Source organism: Ahaetulla prasina, chromosome 1 (genome assembly GCF_028640845.1).
Source record: "Ahaetulla prasina isolate Xishuangbanna chromosome 1, ASM2864084v1, whole genome shotgun sequence".
Lineage (NCBI taxonomy): Eukaryota > Metazoa > Chordata > Lepidosauria > Squamata > Colubridae > Ahaetulla > Ahaetulla prasina.
In genome coordinates, this window is record NC_080539.1 from 6,354,921 (window position 1) to 6,376,862 (window position 21,942).

General features: G+C 45.6%; 1 protein-coding gene across 2 annotated transcripts in view; it reads right to left on the reverse strand.

The window, feature by feature from the left end:
* The window catches only part of TRIM37 (tripartite motif containing 37), a 68,608-nt gene that overhangs the window by 29,844 nt on the left and 16,822 nt on the right, over positions 1-21,942 (reverse strand). For both annotated transcript variants that reach the window (XM_058164068.1, XM_058164067.1), the window contains exons 8-16: positions 20,888-20,955; positions 19,766-19,890; positions 11,433-11,483; positions 10,716-10,797; positions 9,264-9,340; positions 6,937-7,116; positions 5,834-5,948; positions 3,068-3,280; positions 851-987 (exon numbers count right to left, since the gene is read on the reverse strand). In XM_058164068.1, the coding sequence (XP_058020051.1) occupies positions 851-987; positions 3,068-3,280; positions 5,834-5,948; positions 6,937-7,116; positions 9,264-9,340; positions 10,716-10,797; positions 11,433-11,483; positions 19,766-19,890; positions 20,888-20,955 (1,048 nt within the window). The remainder of the gene's footprint in view (positions 1-850; positions 988-3,067; positions 3,281-5,833; positions 5,949-6,936; positions 7,117-9,263; positions 9,341-10,715; positions 10,798-11,432; positions 11,484-19,765; positions 19,891-20,887; positions 20,956-21,942) is intronic.

Genomic DNA, 21,942 nt, shown 5'->3' on the forward strand with positions numbered 1-21,942 from the left:
CATTAAATTGTGGGTGCTCCATCAGTGGAGGTTTTTAAGAAGAGACTGGACAACCATTTGTCCGGAATGATATAAGGCAGAGGTGTCAAACTCAAGGCCCGCAGGCGGGATTGGCACGCCGGGTGCTTAGATCTGGCCCACTTTCCCTGGAAAAAGTGAAGGACTGGCCTTTTCTTGGTGCCAGTAAAAAATGGAGCTCATAAATTATATGCCTCCTGCAGCCCTCTGCCAGTGAAAACGGAGCTCAGGAGGGCTGCTCTGTTTTTGCTGGCAGAACGTTCGAGCCACCACAGGTGCCTCTGACACGAGTGATGTCAAGCTGGCTATGCTCACTACCACCCTGGCCTCCACAGGTCGAACACAACCCTGATGTGGCCCTTAATGAAACTGAGTTTGATACCCCGGATACCGGGTCTCCTGCTTGAGCAGGGGGTCGGACTACAAGACCTCCAAAGTCCCTCCCAACTCCATTCTGTTATTCTGACAGTTAACACCGATTTTTGGAGGAAATATTTATCTATCCCTTATTTAGGAGGTCCCTATGTATTTATCTATAAAAGATCTCTGGCCTTCCAATCTGATTGTCAGGTTTACAATTGAAGTGCTTCCCAACCCAGCTTAAATATACGGATTAGTTGCAGTCCAATCCTACGCATAGGAAGTCTCACCAAGTTGAGTGGAGATGAAAAAAAATCTCGGCTTTAGGCTTATATGAATATTAAGCCTTCCCGATGACATTTTTGGAACATTGCTGAAGGGTTGGAGATTCCCCCCGCCCCCCATTTAGAGGCGTGAAAGGAGATTTACATGTCAACAGACGCAGGGATAGGAAATCCCTGCCGTGACTTACATGGTCTCTTCGTCTATGTCGTTTTCCTCCGTGTTGCTGGTGGCTGTTGAGCTCACGGAAGAGCTGCTGCCGTCCAAATGGTTCGCCTCCTCTTGCCCCACAAAATCGACATCCAGATCGCCATCGGAGAGCTCGTGCTGCCATTAGAGCAGAGTTGGAAACAAAATACTTAACTTTGGGGTAAGGGCTGTGAAGAAAGCAGCAATTCTCACACAAACAGCTCATTAGAAAGAAAAATATGACTCTGAAAACCAGCTTCCATATATACACTTCAAGTCCTCTGTTTATAAAGCCAAAGAGAGGAATTACTGGTAGTCCTCGACTTACAACAGTTCACTTAGTGACTGTTGAACGTTACAACAGCACTGAAAAAATGATGATGACTGTTTTTCACACTTAACCATCGTTGTAACACTTCCATGGTCATGTGGTCAAAATTCAGACGCTTGGCAACTGACTGTATTTCTGACGGTTGCCGTGTCCTGAGGTCACGTGATCCCTTTTTAGGTCGTAAAATGGGGCAAAATTCACTTAACAAATGTCTCCTTTAGCAAGAGAAAGTTTGGACTCAATTGTGGATGTAAGTCAAGGTGTTGGGGAAGGAAGAAAAAGCAATGAAATGTAGCGTTACTGATCCTTTTCTCACATCGCAAGTAATCTTTCACAACTTCAGGCAGTCCTCAATTTACGACCACAATCGGGACCGGGTTTTCTGTTCCTAAGCAACGTGATTGTGTAATAGTTGTGCTTAATTTTATGACCTTCCCCCCCCCCCAAGGTTATTAAGTGAATCACTGCAGGGGATAAGCAAATCCAGCTTCCTCTATTGATTCTACTGATTGGGGAAAGTTGCAAATGGCGGTCGTGTGACTCTAGAATGCTGCAACCATCATTAAATACATGCCAGTTGCCAAGCCCCACAAATTTTGATCATGTGACCACAGGGATGCTGGGCTGGGACACAACAACCATCTTGCTTAGCAACAGAAATGTTGGGCTCAAAGGTGGACGACCTATACTTTCCATTCACTGAGCAGAAGAGCCACAAGTGCTGTTCAGTAGGCAGTAAATTCATTGGAACAGGGGACAAGAATACAGGTAGTCTTCAATGGAGCCTGCCTGTTCCATTCGTAACCCAAGGATTCTTGGGAGTGAATCTTGTCCTTTGAATGGGGATCATTCCCTCCTTTCGGCCACACATTCGCTAATCAAATGCGTGGTTCGTTAAGCACACATGAGGTATTTCAGGGTGAGGAAGGCCATGGAGGACCTACTGATGGAACAGGCCACCTGCTTAATACCCCCCAAGATCTCCCCGACCCACTGAAATACCTCATGCTCCCCACAATTGCTTCCCCCCACCCAACCTGCTGCGCTGGGTCACTTACCATGCAAAGATCTAGCAAGCTGTCTCTTCTCCAGCCTCTCAGTCCCGCGCACCCCTCTGACGTTCTGTTTAGGCCTGCGCAGGCCTCGCCCGGCACTTTGCAGGCTGAAACGGAGTTCCATTTCGGCTGGCAAGGTGCAGGATGAATGTTGCAGAGCCTCTGCAGTTGTTCATAAGGGCGAACAACTGCCATAGTGCTGCCAGATTCGTAGTTTCGGGACTTGTTCGTAAACACTAGGGGGCGCTTGTCACATAACTTTGAATGTTCACTCAGCGAACGCTCATAACCCGGGGATTACCTGTACTTTGTTGTGCCTCGCCTGCCCTCCTCTCCTCAGCCGGGCCCCTCCCATCTCCTGCTATCTGAGCCAGAGTCTGACAATGAAGAGGAACGGCCTGGCATGCCTCCCCCAGCCCTGGCACCATGCCCGGACAGAATGAGCAAACAAACGTCCCTCCTACAGCGTGTGAGCACGAAGCCAGCCACGTGCTAGAATTGCTGGCAGCAGATCAGGACGGAAAGTCACAGTGGACGGATCCCCGCTTCTGGAGAATGGAGAGGCGACGTCAGCAAAAGGAAGGGAGGGGCAGGCCTGGATAAGTACTGAGTCATGGAGCCACACCCCATGGCCTATATAAAGGATCTGCTTTTTGGCATTCCTTGAGTCAAGCAAAGTCTCATCTGGTTTGCTGAAGTCACACCTTGGATTCCTGCCTGCCCTGAGAACTCTGAAAGGAATTTGGCAAAGCTGCAGAGGCTTCGTGGCCACGCTTGATACAGACTTCCCAGACCCGGCCATCGGAGGGGGAGGGGGACACGACATACTTACATTAAAGTCTTCATATGGTACTTTTTCCTCCTCTTCTTGTTTTGTGTCTCTGGGAGGTGCTGTGCTGGCCACGGCCTCAAGAAGCACTTCTGAGTTTGGCCCCGATTTCTTCGGTCTCGTTTCCAGGCCATCATCGCTTTGTGGGCTAAGGTGAGTATCTGGAGGGGAGACGCCGTGGGATTTCTGGGTCCGGGAAAGCTCGATTGCAAGCCTCTTCATTTTTTTAAACAGGTAAGCAAAAAAAGAGGGGGGGAAAACCAGATGACACTGAAAAGTTGTGTTGATGGGATTTCTGAAAGCAGCGAGAGCAGGACCCAACCCAAACTAACATGCTTTAATTCAGGAGCATCACTGGTACAAGAGTCCTCTGTAAAAACGATACCGAATCAGGTAAATTTTTCTAAAATTTTTGAAATGATTAAGAATTTAAAAGTAGTTAAAAGGGATGATTTAATAATGGGAAATCACGAAGGAGTAAAAAGCAACTGATGTTGGGAAATCAAAAGTGGGGGGAAAAGAAATTCTGAACTCTATAGGGAGATGGGCGGTTAAGAAATACAAAATATAAATAAGCATAGATAAGTAAAAAGTGTCTCAGTAGCATATACGTGAAAAGTGGCTGAATTATATACTGAGTTTGGGTGCAAAAAATGATTTCAGTAATTATGACACTGTCTTAAGAATATGGATCATACATTAATCTAAGTAAAATTACCTTAAAAATGTGTCTACGCCAAAACACATGCCTGCATTTGAAAGATTAAATAATCTTACGTCATTTGTTCATAACTAACTATCCAAGCATCAAAAAACCAAGAAAGGGTAGAGGAGTGAGTGGAAAAATCTCCCAGAGGCTTGAAATGATGATCTGAGCAATCCTGGGGAGATGCCCCCAAAGAGAGGCAAAAGTAATGCCAGCTTGTTAAGCACATGAAATGACAATGGACCAACAATCCCTCCAAACTAACCAAGTCACCAAATTACAGCATAATGCCCTAAAGCGGGTAGCCTGGAAGATAAAACACTAGCTGAGTGAGATGAAATTGGTGCCACCGCACCTTTCCATCCTCCAGCTTTCTCTTCTCGGAAGGGTCCTTGGTGCTCTCTGAGCTTGGTTGTTTTCTTGCAGATGTAATGAAACATCTGCAAGAAAACAACCAAGGACAGCGCCAAGGACTTCTTAGTTTAATCCTGAGCTACACTTTATCTGCCTTCTCTACTGCAGAAGAGACTAGGTAACAGAAATAGATGACATGAATCCTTTCCTCCACCTGGTCTCCACAATACACAACCGATTGGCACTGTCACTTAGATTCAGCTTCTGGATGAGTGAAATTTAACGGGATAATAACGAGTTGGAGGGGACCTCAGAACAAGCTCAAGCAGGGAATTCTGTACCATTTCAGACAACAGGTTGTCCCATCTCTTCTTGAAAATCTCCAGTGATGGAGTACCCACAACTTCCTGAGGGAAGCCATTCCACTGATTAATTGTTCTCACTGTCCTAATTCTAATTTTTCCGTGCAATTCCTGTTCTAATTTTTCCAACAGCTGACCCATTAAAAATAAAGAGTATTTAAACTGGAAGATCTACTGGCTACCATCAGAATTTCCATGACACGTATTAAACGAGGTATGTATAGGGTTTGAGATTTGAAGTTTAAAAGGTGCTTCAGGGAAGATGAGGTGCATATACCTATCCTGCTGCCTCATGCTTAAAATGTTCCACTTTTTCTTAGGCTCACCTCAAAGCCGGAAATTCCAAAACAGTACATATCTGAATTAAGGAGGTACCAAAAGCATGCTCAGGCCTACTCTAAAATACTTTACCAACCTGATATCTTCTAAATATAATGAAATAAATACAAGTGCAAATACTGTCCATTTTGGCTCGGGAATTATGACTAAAAACATCCAAGAGGCACCAGACGGGGAAAGCTGTGTTGATGATAATACTAAGCAAGGTAAGTCAGGTTTTTTTAATATAGGTAATCCTCAACTTATGACCACAATTGGCACCAGAATTTTCACTGATAAAACAAATGCAATAAATGCATCCATTTTTACGATCATTTTTTTGCCACAATTGTTAAATGAATCACTGCAGTTAAGTGATTCATTGCCTTCCCAAGATTGTAATAACTGATGTTATTACAATGCCACTAAGTGAACAGCCACTAAGTGAAGCATGTGGCTGTTAAGCAAATCTTGGTTCCTCCATTGACTTTGCTTGTCAGAAACCCAGGGAAGGTCGCAAATAGCAAGAGAACTTAAGACTTATATACCGCTTCATAGTGCAATGGTGATCACATGACTCCAGAAGCCTGCAACTGTCAATTGCAGGTTGCTAAGCACTTGAATTTTGGCCATGTGACTATGGGAATGCTGCCATGGTCATAAACGTGAGGACCAGTCATAAGCCAATTTTTCAGAGCCATTATAATTTCGAAAGGTCACTAAACAAGTGGTTGTAAAGTCAAGGACTCTCCGTATATTTTAGCCTGAACCTTTTTACACATACTTCTAGCTTGAATTAGGAAAAAAGGAACACATATCAGTTATTACAATCTTGGGAAGGCAATACAACATAGAAAAGGAGACTAAGCAGTGTTAGTATTTCATGGTTTTAATATGATTTACATGTTGTTTTACCTTTGGATTGGGAGCTGTCCAGAGCTGGTTAGAAGATAGATGGTTATATAAATGTTTTAAATAAATAAATACATACATACATAGGTACGTACTGTGTAAAGTAGTAATGTTTACCTCTTTCAGATTATTTATTTGCTGGACGTAGCTTGTTTGAGCAGCTTCCAGCTGAGAAATGTACCAGTACTGATCCCGACATTTCTGGAAGAACGTAGGTGAACGCACCTGGAACCTTTAGAAGAAACAGCACGTCAAAAGGTTCACTAAGCTTACCCCAAAAAATGCAAGTCATTTCTGCATTTGGATTCTCTCCAACTTCCTTCAGTATGTGTATGTTTCCATAGTCCAAACAGGATGGCGTTATTAGGAGAGCAGGGTTGTGTGATCTCATTTACTCCAAGGGATTAGGGCTTTAAACTGCATTCAGTTAATTAAACTGGCTAATGCCAAAATGTCACCCTTTGTTTATTGATGCTTGTTTACTTGGCTTCTTAAATGGGACTGGGAAAATTGTATTTCCTTTTAACACTTAAGTGCTAGCTGTTATTCGTTAAACTGCAATAATCCCAATAAGGAATCTGCTAAGAGATTTAAGCAATTATCTAATTTTGCTTAGGATCCACCAATTAAGAGAGACAATTAGTCATTTGTATTTAACGGTTATATGTTATTCTTTAAAAAAACCCAGATTTTCCCAGGATGACTTACAACAAACTAAACTAAAAATGCCTAAAGTTCTAAAATGATCAAACTATACATTGAAACATTATAATTAAAATGTGTAACATAGAAACAATAAAAGAAGCAATAAAAGGTTAAAATGTATCTGGCACAGAAAAGATAATAAAGTCTGGATGGGTCACCGGGACTAGAGGTTGTCGTCTTCCGAGCTTTCGGGCTCATTCTGGAGCCCATTTTCAGGGAATTTCTCTCTAGCTCGGATGACAAAACCTCCGGTCCTGGTGACTGACCCAGATTGGATCCTGCAACATTATCCCGGGACACATATAAAGTCTGTCTCAAACATCCCTACTAAAGACAATGTTCCAGATAAGAAGAGCTACTAATGAAAAGATTCCTCCTTCTTATTTTTGAACTCTACACAATGTATTTTCACAAGAAAAACATTTAAGACCAAAAGCCCGTAATGTAGCATAAAGAGGTTTACTATCCTATTGCCATGAAGCCCAACTATGATGCCCTTTCATAAACTTTCTTACCGTAATATGACCGTGTCATTTTGCCTGTTCAAATAGCCTTCATTGGCAAGCAAATCCAGTCGGAAAAACCTGTTGTAACCCCAGCATTCCCCAACTTCAAAATCAGATGCAAATTCTCTAATGATGTTTTTTGCAGGATCATTAGTGGATTGATGGACCATCTCAACACGATATTCATATCTGGAAGGAAGGAAGGAAGGGTTCCGTATTTCATTCTTCCTACATTGTATCTGTGCATTCCTATATTTTCTCCAGGTAATTTTCAGATCAACTTGGATGCATATAATAAGATGCAGTAAGGAAAATAAGGCAGTATTGGTGCAAAAAAATGTTGAATTATAGAAATGGAAATTTAATCCGATGAGCAAAGTCAATAGGAAATCCAAATTTACCTAATAACTGCATGAATCATTTAATGATCGCAGCAAATATAAATACGTGATCAAAATTCAGAAGTTTGACAACTGATTCATATTTATGACAGTTGCAGTATCCCAGGGTCATGTTTATTATGCAAAACCATATTTTCCAAAATTTTAGGTACACATTAACAATTGATGGAGACCTTCTCGACCAAAAGAATGCAGTGGATAAAAATCAACAGTTCTGTTTTCATCTTAGACTTATAAAATATTAGACTTATAAAATAACCCAATGTCTTACATTATCTGGAAGATATACAAGATATTACGGTGGTATACCTTATGTTTTCAAAGATGCATTTTCCCAAATTGTATTTTTGTTGAGCGTATAAAATATATACAAAATATTTCATTAGAAAAATACATTAAAAGGTGCTACTGTGGTGCAAAGCAAAGAAAGAAAGAAAGAAAGGGAGAGAGAAGGAAGGAAGGAAGGAAGGGAGAAAGAAAGAAAGAAAGAAAAACATGCAAGTTCTGGCCAGCCCATGCAAGACTGTGCATGAAATATCAAGGGCACTGCAGATGGTGTGGTGCCTTGGCATTAAAACGCCACCAAATGGTTTCAAATGAGAGGAGACAAATAAGTACATAACCAACTTGGGAACTTATCTGAAAGATTTAAAGTATGCAGTGACACTTGTACCCTATCTTGAAAAACGGAAGCAATCAAGATAAAAACTAAATCTTACTCTAAATGTCCAAGCTTTTCCAAAAGAATTCAAATAAAATATATTAACTAGCAACTATAACTGGGGATCAGGATTTTGGTTTTACATTTCTGGAATAATGCATTCAGGTCCAATACATTATTATGTTTTAGATGTCATGAACTTTTTAGAAGAAAAAGAATCTTCTTTTGTGCATGGAAGCCAGGCAAATATCTCAGCTGGGCTTCTGTTCCCTGCTAAAATTAAGATATCTCTCTACAGCATGTTCACCATAACACCCAGTCCAGGATTCTTAGCTTGCTAGCAATCTTCCAGTATTTGAGGAGCTGCCACAAAAAGGAGGGGATTGATTTATTTTTCAAAGCACCAGAGGGCTGGACAAGAAACAATGGATGGAAACTAATCAAGGACAGAAGCAACCTGGAATTGAGAAACTGCTAACAGTGAGGACAGTTAACCAGAGAAACAGCTTGCCACCAGAAGTTGTGGGTGTTCCATCACTGGAGGCTTTTAAGAAGATACTGGACAGTCACTTGTCTAAAATGGTATAGGGTCTCCTGCTTGAGCAGGGGATTGGACTAGAAGACCTCGAAGGTCCCTTCCAGCTCTATTCTGATTGATTGCTAAAGATGACTGGCAAACAACACTATTTACACAACACAAACCACTTTTCCCATGCGCTGAGAGCAATTTAACAGTCACACATAACAATCTAGTGCAATACTCAACAGGCAAAGCTAATGGACAAAGTGTGCACTTTCAAACTTCTAATAGTTTCACATTTAGAAAAGAATATTGGTTGGTCAGGATTATCTAAGCCCTGATGATGTTACCTAGTTTGGTAATAAAATGTCTGCAAGAAAACAATCAAGCTCATAAAAGCACCAAAAGGACACTGCAGTTTCTCATTTCTAATCCAAAGATTATTTCTGAAGAGTAACTCAGAGAGTACTAATTTTTAGTACTCAACCACTCAACAACCACCCTGTTGCTTTTCTGAAAGACCCTAAAAAACGTGACCGCGAACTGCCACATGGGTAGGGCAAAAGATTTTTCTAATGGGTATTTATGATATGCTGGATTTTTTTTCCAATTTGGTAAGGCACCCAGAGTAACCAATATGAGAGTTGGGTGGCTATATAAATTTGTTTAATAAGTAATAAATAAAACATGGAACCATTTTCATTGTGGGTAAGGCATGCAACAGATAATATCAGATGCTTGCATTAGTTCTTACTTGGACGTTTCTGGCAATCCGGCTGAGAGCTCAAGAAATACTGATAAATAGTAGCCACGTACTACGCCATTTCCATCCTTCATACACAGAAAAATTAAAATAGAAGTTACGAATAAATCCGGAGCAATCAAAAGAGCTTTTGAAGTTCCTATTTATAGTTCCCTACTGTGACGGAAGTCAACTTTTTATCACTTGCAGAGCTCGCATATCTAAAGTTAAGAAGGATAATATTCCCTTGCATCTTTTTTTCTTTGTTGCCTCAAAGAAATGGCTTGTTCACTGAAACTCACATCCCTTGCATCATCTGATACAAAACACTGGAAGGCAGGACAAGAAGCAACGGATGGAAACTGATCAAGGAGAGAACCAGCCTAGAACTAAGGAAGAATTTCCCGACAGGGAGAATAAACTAGTGGAACGACTTGCTTCCAGAAGTTGTAGGTGCTTCCCCGATCTCCAGTTTCTCTCCACAGCATGTGCTAGCTTTCTCCTGCAGGTTTGCTGCCCATGCCTTCCCCCGATCTCCGCAGGTTCCACCCTCAGCAGCAGAAATGCAGGAAAAAGCTACGGTGCTCTGGGGGGAGAAACTGAGGAGACCGGGGAAGGCACAGGAGGCAGAAATGCAGGAGAAACAACCCGGAAGCCAAAACTGGGGGGGAGGGTGTATGCGCTAGGGGGCGCATATGTGGTGAATGTGTGCGCATGCGCTGGAACAGGGGGGGCATTTGCATTGCATTTTGGGGATTGGGGCATGTGCGCTTTGGGCACTCGGCACCAAAAAGGTTAACTATCACTGGTATAGGGTGATATTATATTTTCAAACAATTTGTTTGACTAGGAATGGGCTTAAACATAAAATAATGTCCAAGCTTTCCCAAAAGAAGGAATTCAGGTAAAGCATATTAAGTACCAATTCTGAAATGATTCACTTAGAAAATAACGAGCTTTATTTTTTTAAAAGTCAATGAAAATTACTTGTGGTTAATCAGTTTTTTTTAAGGGAAAACAATCATATTGTATAGCATATCATCAATGGGGTTTTTTTTTGGCTTATCTATACTAAAATGTATTTGTTAATATTTATATTGGGGCTCTATGTTTAGTCTGCCTTCATCAAAACATTACATTCAAATGTCTACATTTTGAAGTCTTGGATTTCAGCAAGTTGTACAATATACCAGGATTAATCATAGGACTAGAGTACTGAAGAGCATCAGAAGTAATACAAGAATAATTCAAGTATCTCTTAATGCTATTAATCCTATTTCATTAATTTTTAACATCACTTGTCTCTTTTAAATTTAAATGTTCTATTTTACCGGTATATGCTGTTTTTAATGCTTTTAATATTTTATCTGTACACTGTCTAGAGTCCCTCTGCGAGGGAGATGGCTGGTTCCTAAATATGATGAATGAAATTAAAGAAGTAGATAAACATCAATTAAAACTTACTGGATACACTTTTAGTCTCCAGCAAAGCCCAGAAATCTGAAGTGGTGGACTGTAAACTGGATCTGCTCGCTGGCGTAAAGTGCTATTAAGAAAGTTGAAAGAGAAGAATTTAGCACATAGAATTGTAGTTGCCTTCGAATATAGACTCAGTTCCAAAAAAAACCATTCCTTAATAGCAATAGCTACAGCACTTAGATCAGAGTTGTCAAACTCCTGGCCCATGGGCCAGATGAACCACATACTGGCCATGCCCACACCCAGTTTAGCAAAGGGGGGGGGAAGTCCCCATACGTCACGTGATGTTGCCATGATGTGAGTTTGATACCCGAATTAGACTTATATGCCGCTTCACAGTGCTTTACAGCCCTCTCTAAGTGGTTTAGAGTCAGCATATTTCCCACAACAATCTGGATCCTTATTTTACCAACCTCGGAAGGATGGAAGGCTGAGTCAACCCTGAGCTGATGAGAATCGAACTACTGGCAGTTGGCAGAATTAGCCTGCAATGCTGCATTCTAACTTCTGCGCCACCACCATGGCTCTTAACGTGTTATGCTTTGGATTCTGCTTCAAACGGGGGCATTCCAGGGTATGTGGAGAAACAGATGTAGCGCCAGGCTGTCACTCTTTCCAGGAGACGCATCTTTTCCTGAAATCCAGGGGGAGTCATGGCAGACCCACCTCTAAAGAATTAATTAAATTAGGTAATGTTCTTACCTAAAATTTTCCAGGACAAAGGTAGTTGAATCATAAGCAGGAACTAACTCACTGCAGAGAAAAAGAAAAAGCATGAGACCCCTATATTTAAAAAAAAAAAAAAAACTCTTCACACATTTCCTTATTAAACTGCAGGAAGCTTCAAAGTTCCTTCACAGGATTTTAAAAAGGGATGGTAATTGTATATTAAAATATATGACCATAAACAAAACATACAGATGTTTTTTAAAATCCATCATACAACCTTCAATACACACCTATGGTATTCATGCAACACATATTACATACACCTGGGTAACAATCAGGTCTAAAAGCTTCTAAACTTCATAGCAATGAAACAAGTCTGGAGACTTGTTTATTTTAATATTTATTTATTTGTACCCCACGCTTGATTGTTTTTTCAAATCATTCAAAGTGGCAAACACATCCAATACTTTCCTCCTCTTATTTTCCCCACAATAATCCATTGAAGAGAGTTGGACTGAGAGATGGTGACTGGCCCAAGGCCACCTAGTTGGCTTACATGGCTAAGGTGGAACTAGAACTCATGGTCTCCCGCTTTCTAGCCTGGTGCCTCAACCATGAGACCAAACTGGATTGTTCAGTAGGCAGTGCAGAACTGTTACATTAGAATGATCCCAATAGTTTGTAATTAAAGAGGAATTTAATTCTGCCCTCTAAACTTGGTAGATAGGATATTTCAGAAGCAGGTGCACTATCGTCTCAATTTCACAGGCTGTCTTAATTCCAAAATATAAGAATTTTCTTAGTAAAGAATATCTAGGGGTGACACAATAGCAGTGTTTCAATATTTGAGGGGCTGCCACAAGAGGGGGTCAACCTATTCTCCAAAGCACCAGAAGGCAGGACAAGAAGCAACAGGTGGAAACTAATCAAGGAGAGAAGCAACCTGGAATTAAGGAGAAATTTTCTGACAATAAGAACAATAAACCAGTGGAAGGGCTTGCCTCCAGAAGTTTTGAAAGCTCCAACACTGAAAGTTTTTAAGAAGAGATTGGACAACCATTTGTCTGAAATGGGTCCTGCCTGAACAGGGGGGGTTGGGCTAAAATTATTATTAAATTTAATTATTAAATTATTATTGCGCATGCCCAAGATGGCCGCCGCACCGCTGATGCGGCGACGGGCCTATTTTGGGCCGGACCGGGTGGGGGGGGGTCTTTTTATTTATTATTTATTTATTTATTATTCGAATTTATATACCGCCCTATCTCCCAAAGGACTCAGGGCGGTTCACAGGCATATAAAACATCAATATCAATATACAAATTAAAATAATCCTTAAAAAACTTATTCTAGCGCCCGAATTATTAAAAATAGAAATATAAATATCAAATATAAATATTAAAATCAATTTAAAACCCCTCTAAATTTAAAAATCTAAGCCAGTCCTGCACAGATGAATAAATGTGTCTTGAGCTCGCGACGGAAGGTTCGAAGGTCAGGAAGTTGACGGAGTCCTGGGGGGAGTTCGTTCCAGAGGGTGGGAGCCCCACAGAGAAGGCCCTTCCTGGGCGTCGCCAACGACACTGCCTAGCTGACGGCACCCTGAGGAGTCCCTCTGTGAGAGCGCACGGGTCGGTGAGAGGTATCTGGTCGCAGTAGGCGGTCCCAGATAACCCGGCCCTATGCCATGGAGCGCTTTAAAGGTGGTCACCAAAACCTTGAAGCGCACCCGAAGGCCACAGGTAGCCAGTGCAGCCTGCGCAGGATGGGTGTTATCACGGGAGCCACGAGGGCTCCTCTATCACCCGCGCAGCCGCATTCTGAACTAACTGCAGCCTCCGGATGCCCTTCAAGGAAGCCCCATGTAGAGGCGTTGCAGTAATCCAGGCGAGGCGTCACAAGGCGTGGTGACCGTGCAAAGGGCCTCCCGGTCCAGAAAGGGGCGCAACTGGCGCACCAGGCGAACCTGGTAGAACGCTCTCCTGGAGACGGCCGTCAAATGATCTTCTAGAGACAGCCGTTCATCCAGGAGGGCGCCTAAGTTGCGCACCCTCTCCATCGGGGCCAATGGCTCGCCACCCATGGTCAGCCGCGGTTAGCTGACTGTGCGGGATGCGGCATCCACAGCCACTCTGTCTTGGAGGATTGAGCTTGAGCCTGTTTCTCCCCATCCAGACCCGTCGGCCTCCAGGCACCGGGACAGCACTTGATAACCGTTGGGGTGGTCGGTGTGGAAAAATACAGCTGGGTGTCATCCGCGTACAGCTGGTACCTCACACCGAACCCACTGATGATCTCACCCAGCGGCTTCATGTAGATGTTGAACAGAAGGGGCGAGAGGATCGATCCCTGCGGCACCCCACAAGTGAGGGGCCTCGGGGCCGACCTCTGCCCCCCTGTCAACACCGACTGCGACCGGTCGGAGAGATAGGAGGAGAACCACCGATAAGCGGTGCCTCCACTCCCAATCCCTCCAACCGCGCAGCAGGATACCATGGTCGATGGTATCGAAGCCGCTGAGAGGTCTAATAGGACCAGGGCAGAGGAACAACCCCTATCCTGGCCCTCAGAGATCATCCACCAACGCGACCAAAGCCGTCTCCGTGCTGTAACCGGGCGGAAACCGGACTGGAGCAGGTCTAGATAGACAGTTTCATCCAGGTGTAAGGAAACTGATATGCCACCATACTCTCAACAACCTTCGCCGCGAGCGGGTTGGAGACGACGATAATTACCTAAAACAGCGGGTCAGGAAGGCTTCTTGAGGAGGGCCTCACCACCGCCTCTTTCAAGGCGGCGGAAGACACCCTCCACCAAAGAAGCGCTCGTAATCGCCTGGAGCCAGCCTCGGGTCACCTCCTGCGTGGCCAGCACCAACCAGGAGGGGCACGGGTCCAGTAAACATGTGGTGGCATTCAGCCTCCCCAACAACCTGTCCATGTCCTCGGGAGCAACAGGGTCAAACTCATCCCATAAAATGTCACCAAGACCACCCTCAGCCGTCTCACCCATATCACCGCAATCTTGGTCCAAACCATCCCGAAGCTGAACGATTTTATCGTATAGATAACCGTTAAACTCCTCAGCACGTCCCTGCAACGGGTCATCCCGCTCCCCCTGGTGTAGGAGGGAGCGGGTCACCCGAAACAGGGCGGCTGGGCGGTTATCTGCCGATGCAATGAAGCAGGGCCAAGCCAGGCCTTAGAGCCTTTCTCCCCTCTGTCCCCTCCGTCTGCGGTGCCGGTGGTGTGGGCAGCCTGGCCTTTTCCAGCAGTGGCGGCGGCGGCGGCCGAGTTCTTTGGTGGCGGCGGCGGCCTGGCCTGGCAGTGCTCTGGGAGGAGCCTGGAGGCTCTCTCCCCCCGGCAGCGGTAGTGGCGGTGGCGGCCTGGTTGGACCGGCTTGGCCATGGCCTAGCCTGTTGGTGGTCGACTGGGTCCGGCGAACTGGCCCAGTAGTTGGGGCCGGTGGCATGACCCAGCAAACCCGGCGGGTGAGTGGCCTATTCCAGCTGGCGGCCTGGCTTAGTGGCCACGAAGAGGTCCGATGGTCGCCTTCTTTGCCACCCTGAAGGTTGTCCACGGGTCTAGGGGACGCCCTCCCTACCATCTAGAGGACGTCTATGGGCCGTCTATGGGGGGCTTTTTTGAGTCCTTTGCCCCCCCCAGACTTTGGGAGAGAGATGCCTCGTCGGTGGAGCAGCTTGGCCCATTAGGCGCGTGCTTCGGCCTCTTTGTCAACTTGAAGGACGATCACGGGCCATGTGGGCACCTTTTTACCATCTTGGAGGATGCCCATGGGCTGGCGGCAAGGGGATCTTCTGAAGACCTTTGGTCCCCAGCTGGGGGAATTGAGGATGGTCCTGGACAATCCTAGCTTGACTATTGTAGGACTATATCCTTCTCCCCCCCCCCTTCGCCCATAGACCACCCCTCGGGATTGGAGATGAGGGGTTGGAGCTCTGACTGAATCATGGCGGTTTGTTTATCTACCGCCTAAGACCTATATCCCGTCTGTCTTCCACTCGGAATTACTGGTGCGTCAATTTCCATCTTGACAGGTCCAGGATGGGTCTGTTTGCCGGACTCTTATCATGCGGACATTTACAGCGGCTGACCTTCTTGCCCTGCGAGATTCCCCTCTCTCGCGGGTCTGGCCCCCCACATTATCGAGGGCCCATCTTGAGGACGGGTTTTGGAACCCCGAGAGATGGCATGCCAAAAATAGGAGACTCAGGGGATTTTTAATTAATTATTTTAATCGGCTTTTTAAGGGGAATTTTAATGGGAATTTTAAGGGGAGGGCGGGAACTGACGGGTTCGGGTTGGAGGGGGGGGAGGGTAGTGTCGGGTGGGGGTGGGAGGTTAGGGCGGGTGTTGGGGTAGCCCGTCGAGGGAAACCAGTCCCTGCGCGTGCTCGTGGCGATTATTTAGTGGGTTCGGAGGTTATGGGGGGGGGAATGTGTTCCTTTTTGTGAGGGTGGTTCCATTTGCACGGTAAGTGGGAGGGGCAGATATGGCGGAAGGGGATCGTATCGGTCTAGGGGTCACGCGTTCGATGTCTGCAAGCGATCGCGTGCCCGATCCTCTGACTTTTCCGTTCCCGGATGGTCAAGACCCTCAGAGCCTGGGCCTTCGTCTTATGTTATGCAGCACGGTCCGTGGCCAATAAGGCCCCCTAATACACGATCTTATCCAGGGTGGCGCGGATCTTATAGGCGTTACGGAGACCTGGTTGGGCACTGAAGGCGTGCCCTGGTCGAAATGTGCCCACCGGTTTCCGTGCATTCCATCAGCCGAGGCCCAGGGTAGGGGTGGGGGTGGCGGTTGCTATTAAAGAGAGTCTAGAGCCGAGGGAGACCACTGTACCTCAGATCGCCGGTGTGAATCCTCTTGTGAGATGGGGTCATAGGTGTCAGATGGGCTTGCTGGTCACGTACCTGGCTCCTTGCTGCGTGACAGCTGCCCTGCCCGAGCTCCTGGAGGTGCTTGCCGGGGTGGCAGTGGAGACCCCCAGACTTTTAGTCATGGGGGACTTTAACTTGCCATCTGCCGGCTCGTCATCGACAGTGGCTCGGGAGTTCATGGCTTCCATGACGGCCTTGGACCTGACTCAAGTAGTGGATGGCCCCACTCACATCGGGGGTGGCACTCTGGATCTTATTTTTATCTCTGGTCAGTGGTTGAAGGATCTGGATTTGAGAGATGTAGTCATAGAACCTTTGTCATGGTCAGATCACTCTCTCCTTCGCCTGGACTTTCTGACCGCCACTCAACACCGCAGGGAGACGGAACCACAACGTTGGTTCCGTCCCAGGCGCCTGATGGACCGGAGAGGTTCGGCACGGAGCTTGGGCCACTTCCTGAGGGTCTGGCTCACGGCACGGCAGAGGAACTAGCCGCAGCCTGGCAACGGGCTGCGGCTGGGGCTTTAGACCGTGTCGTGCCTCTGCGGCCTCTGACCCGGCGCAGATCCCAACCGGCTCCTTGGTTCTCCGAGGAGCTGAGGGGGATGAAACGCCGGAGAAGACGCCTAGAGAGCTCCTGGAGGTCTAGCCGTTTAGAGACTGATCGGACACTAGTTGGGTCCTATACTAGGACCTACCTGGTGGCACTGAGGAAGCGGCGTTGCTCGCCTCCTCCCTCATTGCGTCGGCAGATAACCGCCCAGCCGCCCTGTTTGGGTGACCGTTCCCTCCTTCACCAGGGGAGGCGGGATGACCCGTTGCAGGGGCGTGCTGAGGAGTTTAACGGTTATCTATACGATAAAATCGTTCAGCTTGAGGCGGTCTGGACCAAAATTGCGATGATTCAGATGAGGCGCCTGAGGGTGGTCTTGGTGACATTTTCTGGGATGAGTTTGACCCTGTGGCTCCGAGGACATGGACAGGTTGTTGGGTAGGCTGAATGCCACCACGTGTTTACTGGACCCGTGCCCTCCTGGCTGGTGCTGGCCACTCAGGAGGTGACACGAGGCTGGCTCAGGCGATTACAGTGCCTCCTTGTTGGAGGAGTCTTTCCGGCCGCCTTGAAAGAGGCGGTGGTGAGGCCCTCCTCAAGAAGCCCTCCTGGACCCGGCTGTCTTAGGTAATTATCGTCCGGTCTCAACCTTAACAGGCGAAGGTTGTAGAGAGTATGGTGGCATATCAGTTTCCCTTGCACCTGGATGAAACTGTCTATCTAGACCCGTTCCAGTCCGGTTTCCGGCCCGGTTACAGCACGGAGAGGGCTTTGGTCGTGTTGGTGGATGATCTCTGGAGGGCCAGGAATAGGGGTTGTTCCTCTGTCCTGGTCCTATTAGACCTCTCAGCGGCTTTCGATACCATCGACCATGGTATCCTGCTGCGCGGTTGGAGGATTGGGAGTGGGAGGCACCGTTTATCGGTGGTTCTCCTCCTATCTCTCCGACCGGTCGCAGACGGTGTTGACAGGGGCAGAGGTCGGCCCGGCGCCTCACTTGTGGGGTGCCGCGGGGTCGATTCTCGCCCTTCTGTTCAACATCTATATGAAGCCGCTGGGTGAGATCATCAGTGGCTTCGTGTGAGGTACCAGCTGTCGCTGATGACACCCAGCTGTACTTTTCCACGGGCCACCCCAATGAAGCTATCGAAGTGCTGTCCCGGTGTTTGGAAGCCGTCGGGTCTGGATGGGGAGAAACAGGCTCAAGCTCAATCCTTCCAAGACAGAGTGGCTGTGGATGCGGCATCCCGGTACAGTCAGCTGAGTCCTCGGCTGACTGTTGGGGCGAGTCATTGGCCCGATGGAGAGGGTGCGCAATCTGGGCGTTCTCCTGGATGAGCGGCTGTCTTTTGAAGACCATTTGACGGCCGTCTCCAGGAGAGCTTTCCACCAGGTTCGCCTGGTGCGCCAGTTGCGCCTTTCTGAACCGGGATGCCTTATGCACGGTCACTCACGCCTCGTGACGTCTCGCCTGGATTACTGCAATGCTCTCTACATGGGGCTCCCCTTGAGGGGCATCCGGAGGCTTCAGTTAGTCAGAATGCGGCTGCGCGGGTGATAGAGGAGCCCTCGTGGCTCCCGTGTTACACCTATCCTGCGCAGACTGCACTGGCTACCTGTGGCCTTCGGGTGCGCTTCAAGGTGCTGGTGACAATCTTTAAAGCGCTCCATGGCATAGGGCCGGGCTATTTACGGGACCGCCTACTGCTGCAAATACCTCTCACCGACCGTGCGCTCTCACAGAGGGACTCCTCAGGGTGCCGTCAGCTAGGCAGTGCCGTCTGGCGACACCCAGGAAGGGCCTTCTCTGTGGGGCTCCCACCCTCTGGAGCGAACTCCCTCAGGACTTCGTCAACTTCCGGACCTCCGAACCTTTCGTCGCGAGCTTAAAACACACTTATTTATCTGCGCGGGACTGGATTAGATTTTAAAGTTATGGGTTTTAAGGGGTTTTTATTATTTATACTATTTTAAATTTGGGCAATAGAATAAGTTTTTTAATTGTTGTTTTTAATCTGTATTTATATGTATTTTAACTGCCTGTGAACCGCCCTGAGTCCTTAGGGAGATAGGGCGGTATATAAATTTGAAAAATAAATAAAAATAAATAAATAAATAAATAAAAGACCTCCAAGGTCCCTTCCAACTCTGTTATTCTGTTTTCATTCTATCTGCCTAAGTACCATGGGTGTGGAACCTTCTTGGAACTGCTGAAAGGATTGTGTTGTAAACAGGAGATAAGTGGTGTCGTATATGTCTCCCTTTACCTCATTCACATGAGTTTATCACCGGCTAATCTAAAAAAACATTTTCATCTATAACTCTAAGTTGCAATTAATTTAAAGTGTAAAGATTAAAAAAAACCTTGTTGGTTTGTTTATATTTTCTATTTATTAACTGGACAACTCCCTCAGAGAATAATTTAAATTCTTCCTGACTGCTAACGATGCAAATCTCTTCTCCAAAACTCACTAAACTATAGTTATTAATTATCATAGAAGTGTTTCCATTTTTTTTAAAAAAAGTGTTTCTCACATCCTTTGCATAAATGACAGGCCTTATGCAAGTTGAGAAGGTTATATGTTTTGAGTTCAAGTACCTTTTATTTATTATGCCTGGCTGGGAAATTCTGGGGTTTGAAGTTCACACATCTTAAAGGTAGCCAAAGTTGAGAAACAAGTGATCTAGGCCAAGGGTCTCCAACCTTGGTCCCTTTAAGACTTGTGGACTTCAACTCCCAGAGTCCCTCAGCCAGCAAAGCTGAGGGACTCTGAGAGTTCCTCAGCAAAGCTGGCTGAGGAACTCTGGTAGTTGAAGTCCACAAGTCTTAAAGGGACCAAGGTTGGAGACCCCTGATCTAGACCAAACAACAAATCTGATCAATCGTAAATACCGTAGTTGAAGCTGTACCTTGTGAAGTCTGGAGGGACAGGAGTGGTGACAAAAGAGGCCATGGGCTTCCGATGCACTTGTTGGAACATCATTAAAATCTCGGAGCTTTTTGAGATCAGTTCACTTTTACTGCACGACCTCAGCTGTAAAGAAAGAAATGGGAGTACGAGATAGGCTTCAGTCAAATATCCACCTTCAAATACAAACCAAGCCAGATTGGATCCTGTAGCATTACTTTGGGGCATGTATACTTGCCTTCATTCATTTTAAAATACATAGCACATAAAATCACAATGAATTCAGTGCTAGAGGGTGACCCTGAGGACACAGACAGACCTCCGAGTGGCCTCAAGGGCTCTCTAAAAGGATGCAAATCTGCAAGGAGTATAAATCCTTCCATTCCCCACCATCCAGTCAGAGCTGAAGAAGCTTCTTGGATGAGAAGTGAAGCATCTTCAAAGAAAAACAAGAAAGTCCAGTTGCTTCTTGAAAAAAGCACCTTTGGGATAGCACTGATGGTGTTACCTAGTTTGGGTAATGAAATGTCTGGAAGAAAACAACCAAGCTCAAGAGAGCCCCAAGGACCCCTCATTTCAACCCCGAGCTACAAATATTCTCCTTTATTGGCAACCATTCGTTTAGTGACTGATCAAAGTTACAACAGCACTAAAAAAAACAACTTGTGTCCAATTTTCTCACTTAGGTTTTAACATCCCCATGGTCAAGTGATTAAAATGTAGAACGCTTGACAGCCGATACGTATTTATGACAGCTGCATAGGCCCAGGGTCACGTGATCACCATATGTAATATTTCCACCAGGCATCTGACAAGTAAAGTTGATGGGGAGGCCAGATTCACTTAACAATTGCATGATTCACTTAACTGCAATGATTTGCTTAACAATTGTGGCCAAAAAAAAAAAAAAGGTCGTAAAATGGGAGAAAACTCACTTAACAACCTTCTTCCTTAGCAACTGAAGTTTCAGGATCCACTGTGGTTGTAAAGTCATGGACAACTTCTACTGTCAGATTATCACAGAGGCAGAGTTTGTTATTTTAAACGTAGAAATAATGTCTGGGCATCTGATCTTAAAACTGTTTTCCAAATATTGAGAATCCACAAAACTAAATCCCATCACCTGATGTTCTACTTCTTGCAGCAAAGACTCCAGAAGCTCCGTTTCTTGCGTGAGTGACGTCTTCTGACCTATTCGGTAGACAAAGAACCAAAATCTAAACAAAATGACACTACACCAGCGTTGTGCACTCAAGCCAAAGAGGCTTTAACCCAGGGCCAAATCAAAGGTAGTAATGTTTAACTATAAGAAGTCTAACATCCATCAAGAGCTGCCGTGGCAACAGTGGTTAGAGTGCAGTACTGCAGGCTACTTCTGCTGACTGCCAGCTGACTGCAATTTGGCAGTTTGAATCTCACCAGGCTCAAGGTTGACTCAGCCTTCCATCCATAAATATACAAATTTAAAGGGGCAGGGAAAATCTGGCTTGCAAAAAAAAGTGTAAGAGAATATGAGAACAATTTAGAAATATCTAAAAGACTGTCACATACAAGAAAAGGGCCTATTTTCTATTGAAAAACAGAGCAGGCGCTTTGCATCAATTACAGTATATATCAGGGGTAGTCAACCTTTTTATACCTACCACCCACTTTTGTATCTCTGTTTGTAGTAAAATTTTCTAACCGCCCACCGATTCCACAGTAATGCGCCGTGTATTATCATCTGTGCATGCCTCTCGCGCATCGTGGATTGGGTGGGGGGGGCGCCGGCTACAGCTCTGTTGTCTGTTACAGCTGGGCGGTGTGGGGGGAGATGCGCGAGCTATTCTGGGACGAGGTTCTTTTGTTTGTAGTCGCACTATAGCGTCATTTAGTTTCACTTACATAACCTGAACTAAACTTATGCGTGGGCGATACAAATAGTATATTTTCAGAAATTTAAATTGTCATGGGGAATTTTATGAAAACCTAAGGAAAATGCTTTTAAATAATGCTATGAATTTTTTTAAAAAAGTCAATTAAATTTTAAAAAAGGAAAGTGCTTCAGTATCGGACAAAACCCCTACCGCCCACCATGAAAACTAGAACGCCCACTAGTGGGCGGTAGGGACAAGGTTGACTACCACTGGTATATATTCTGCTTTCTATGTCTAATTTATTTCCAGACTTATCAAGTTA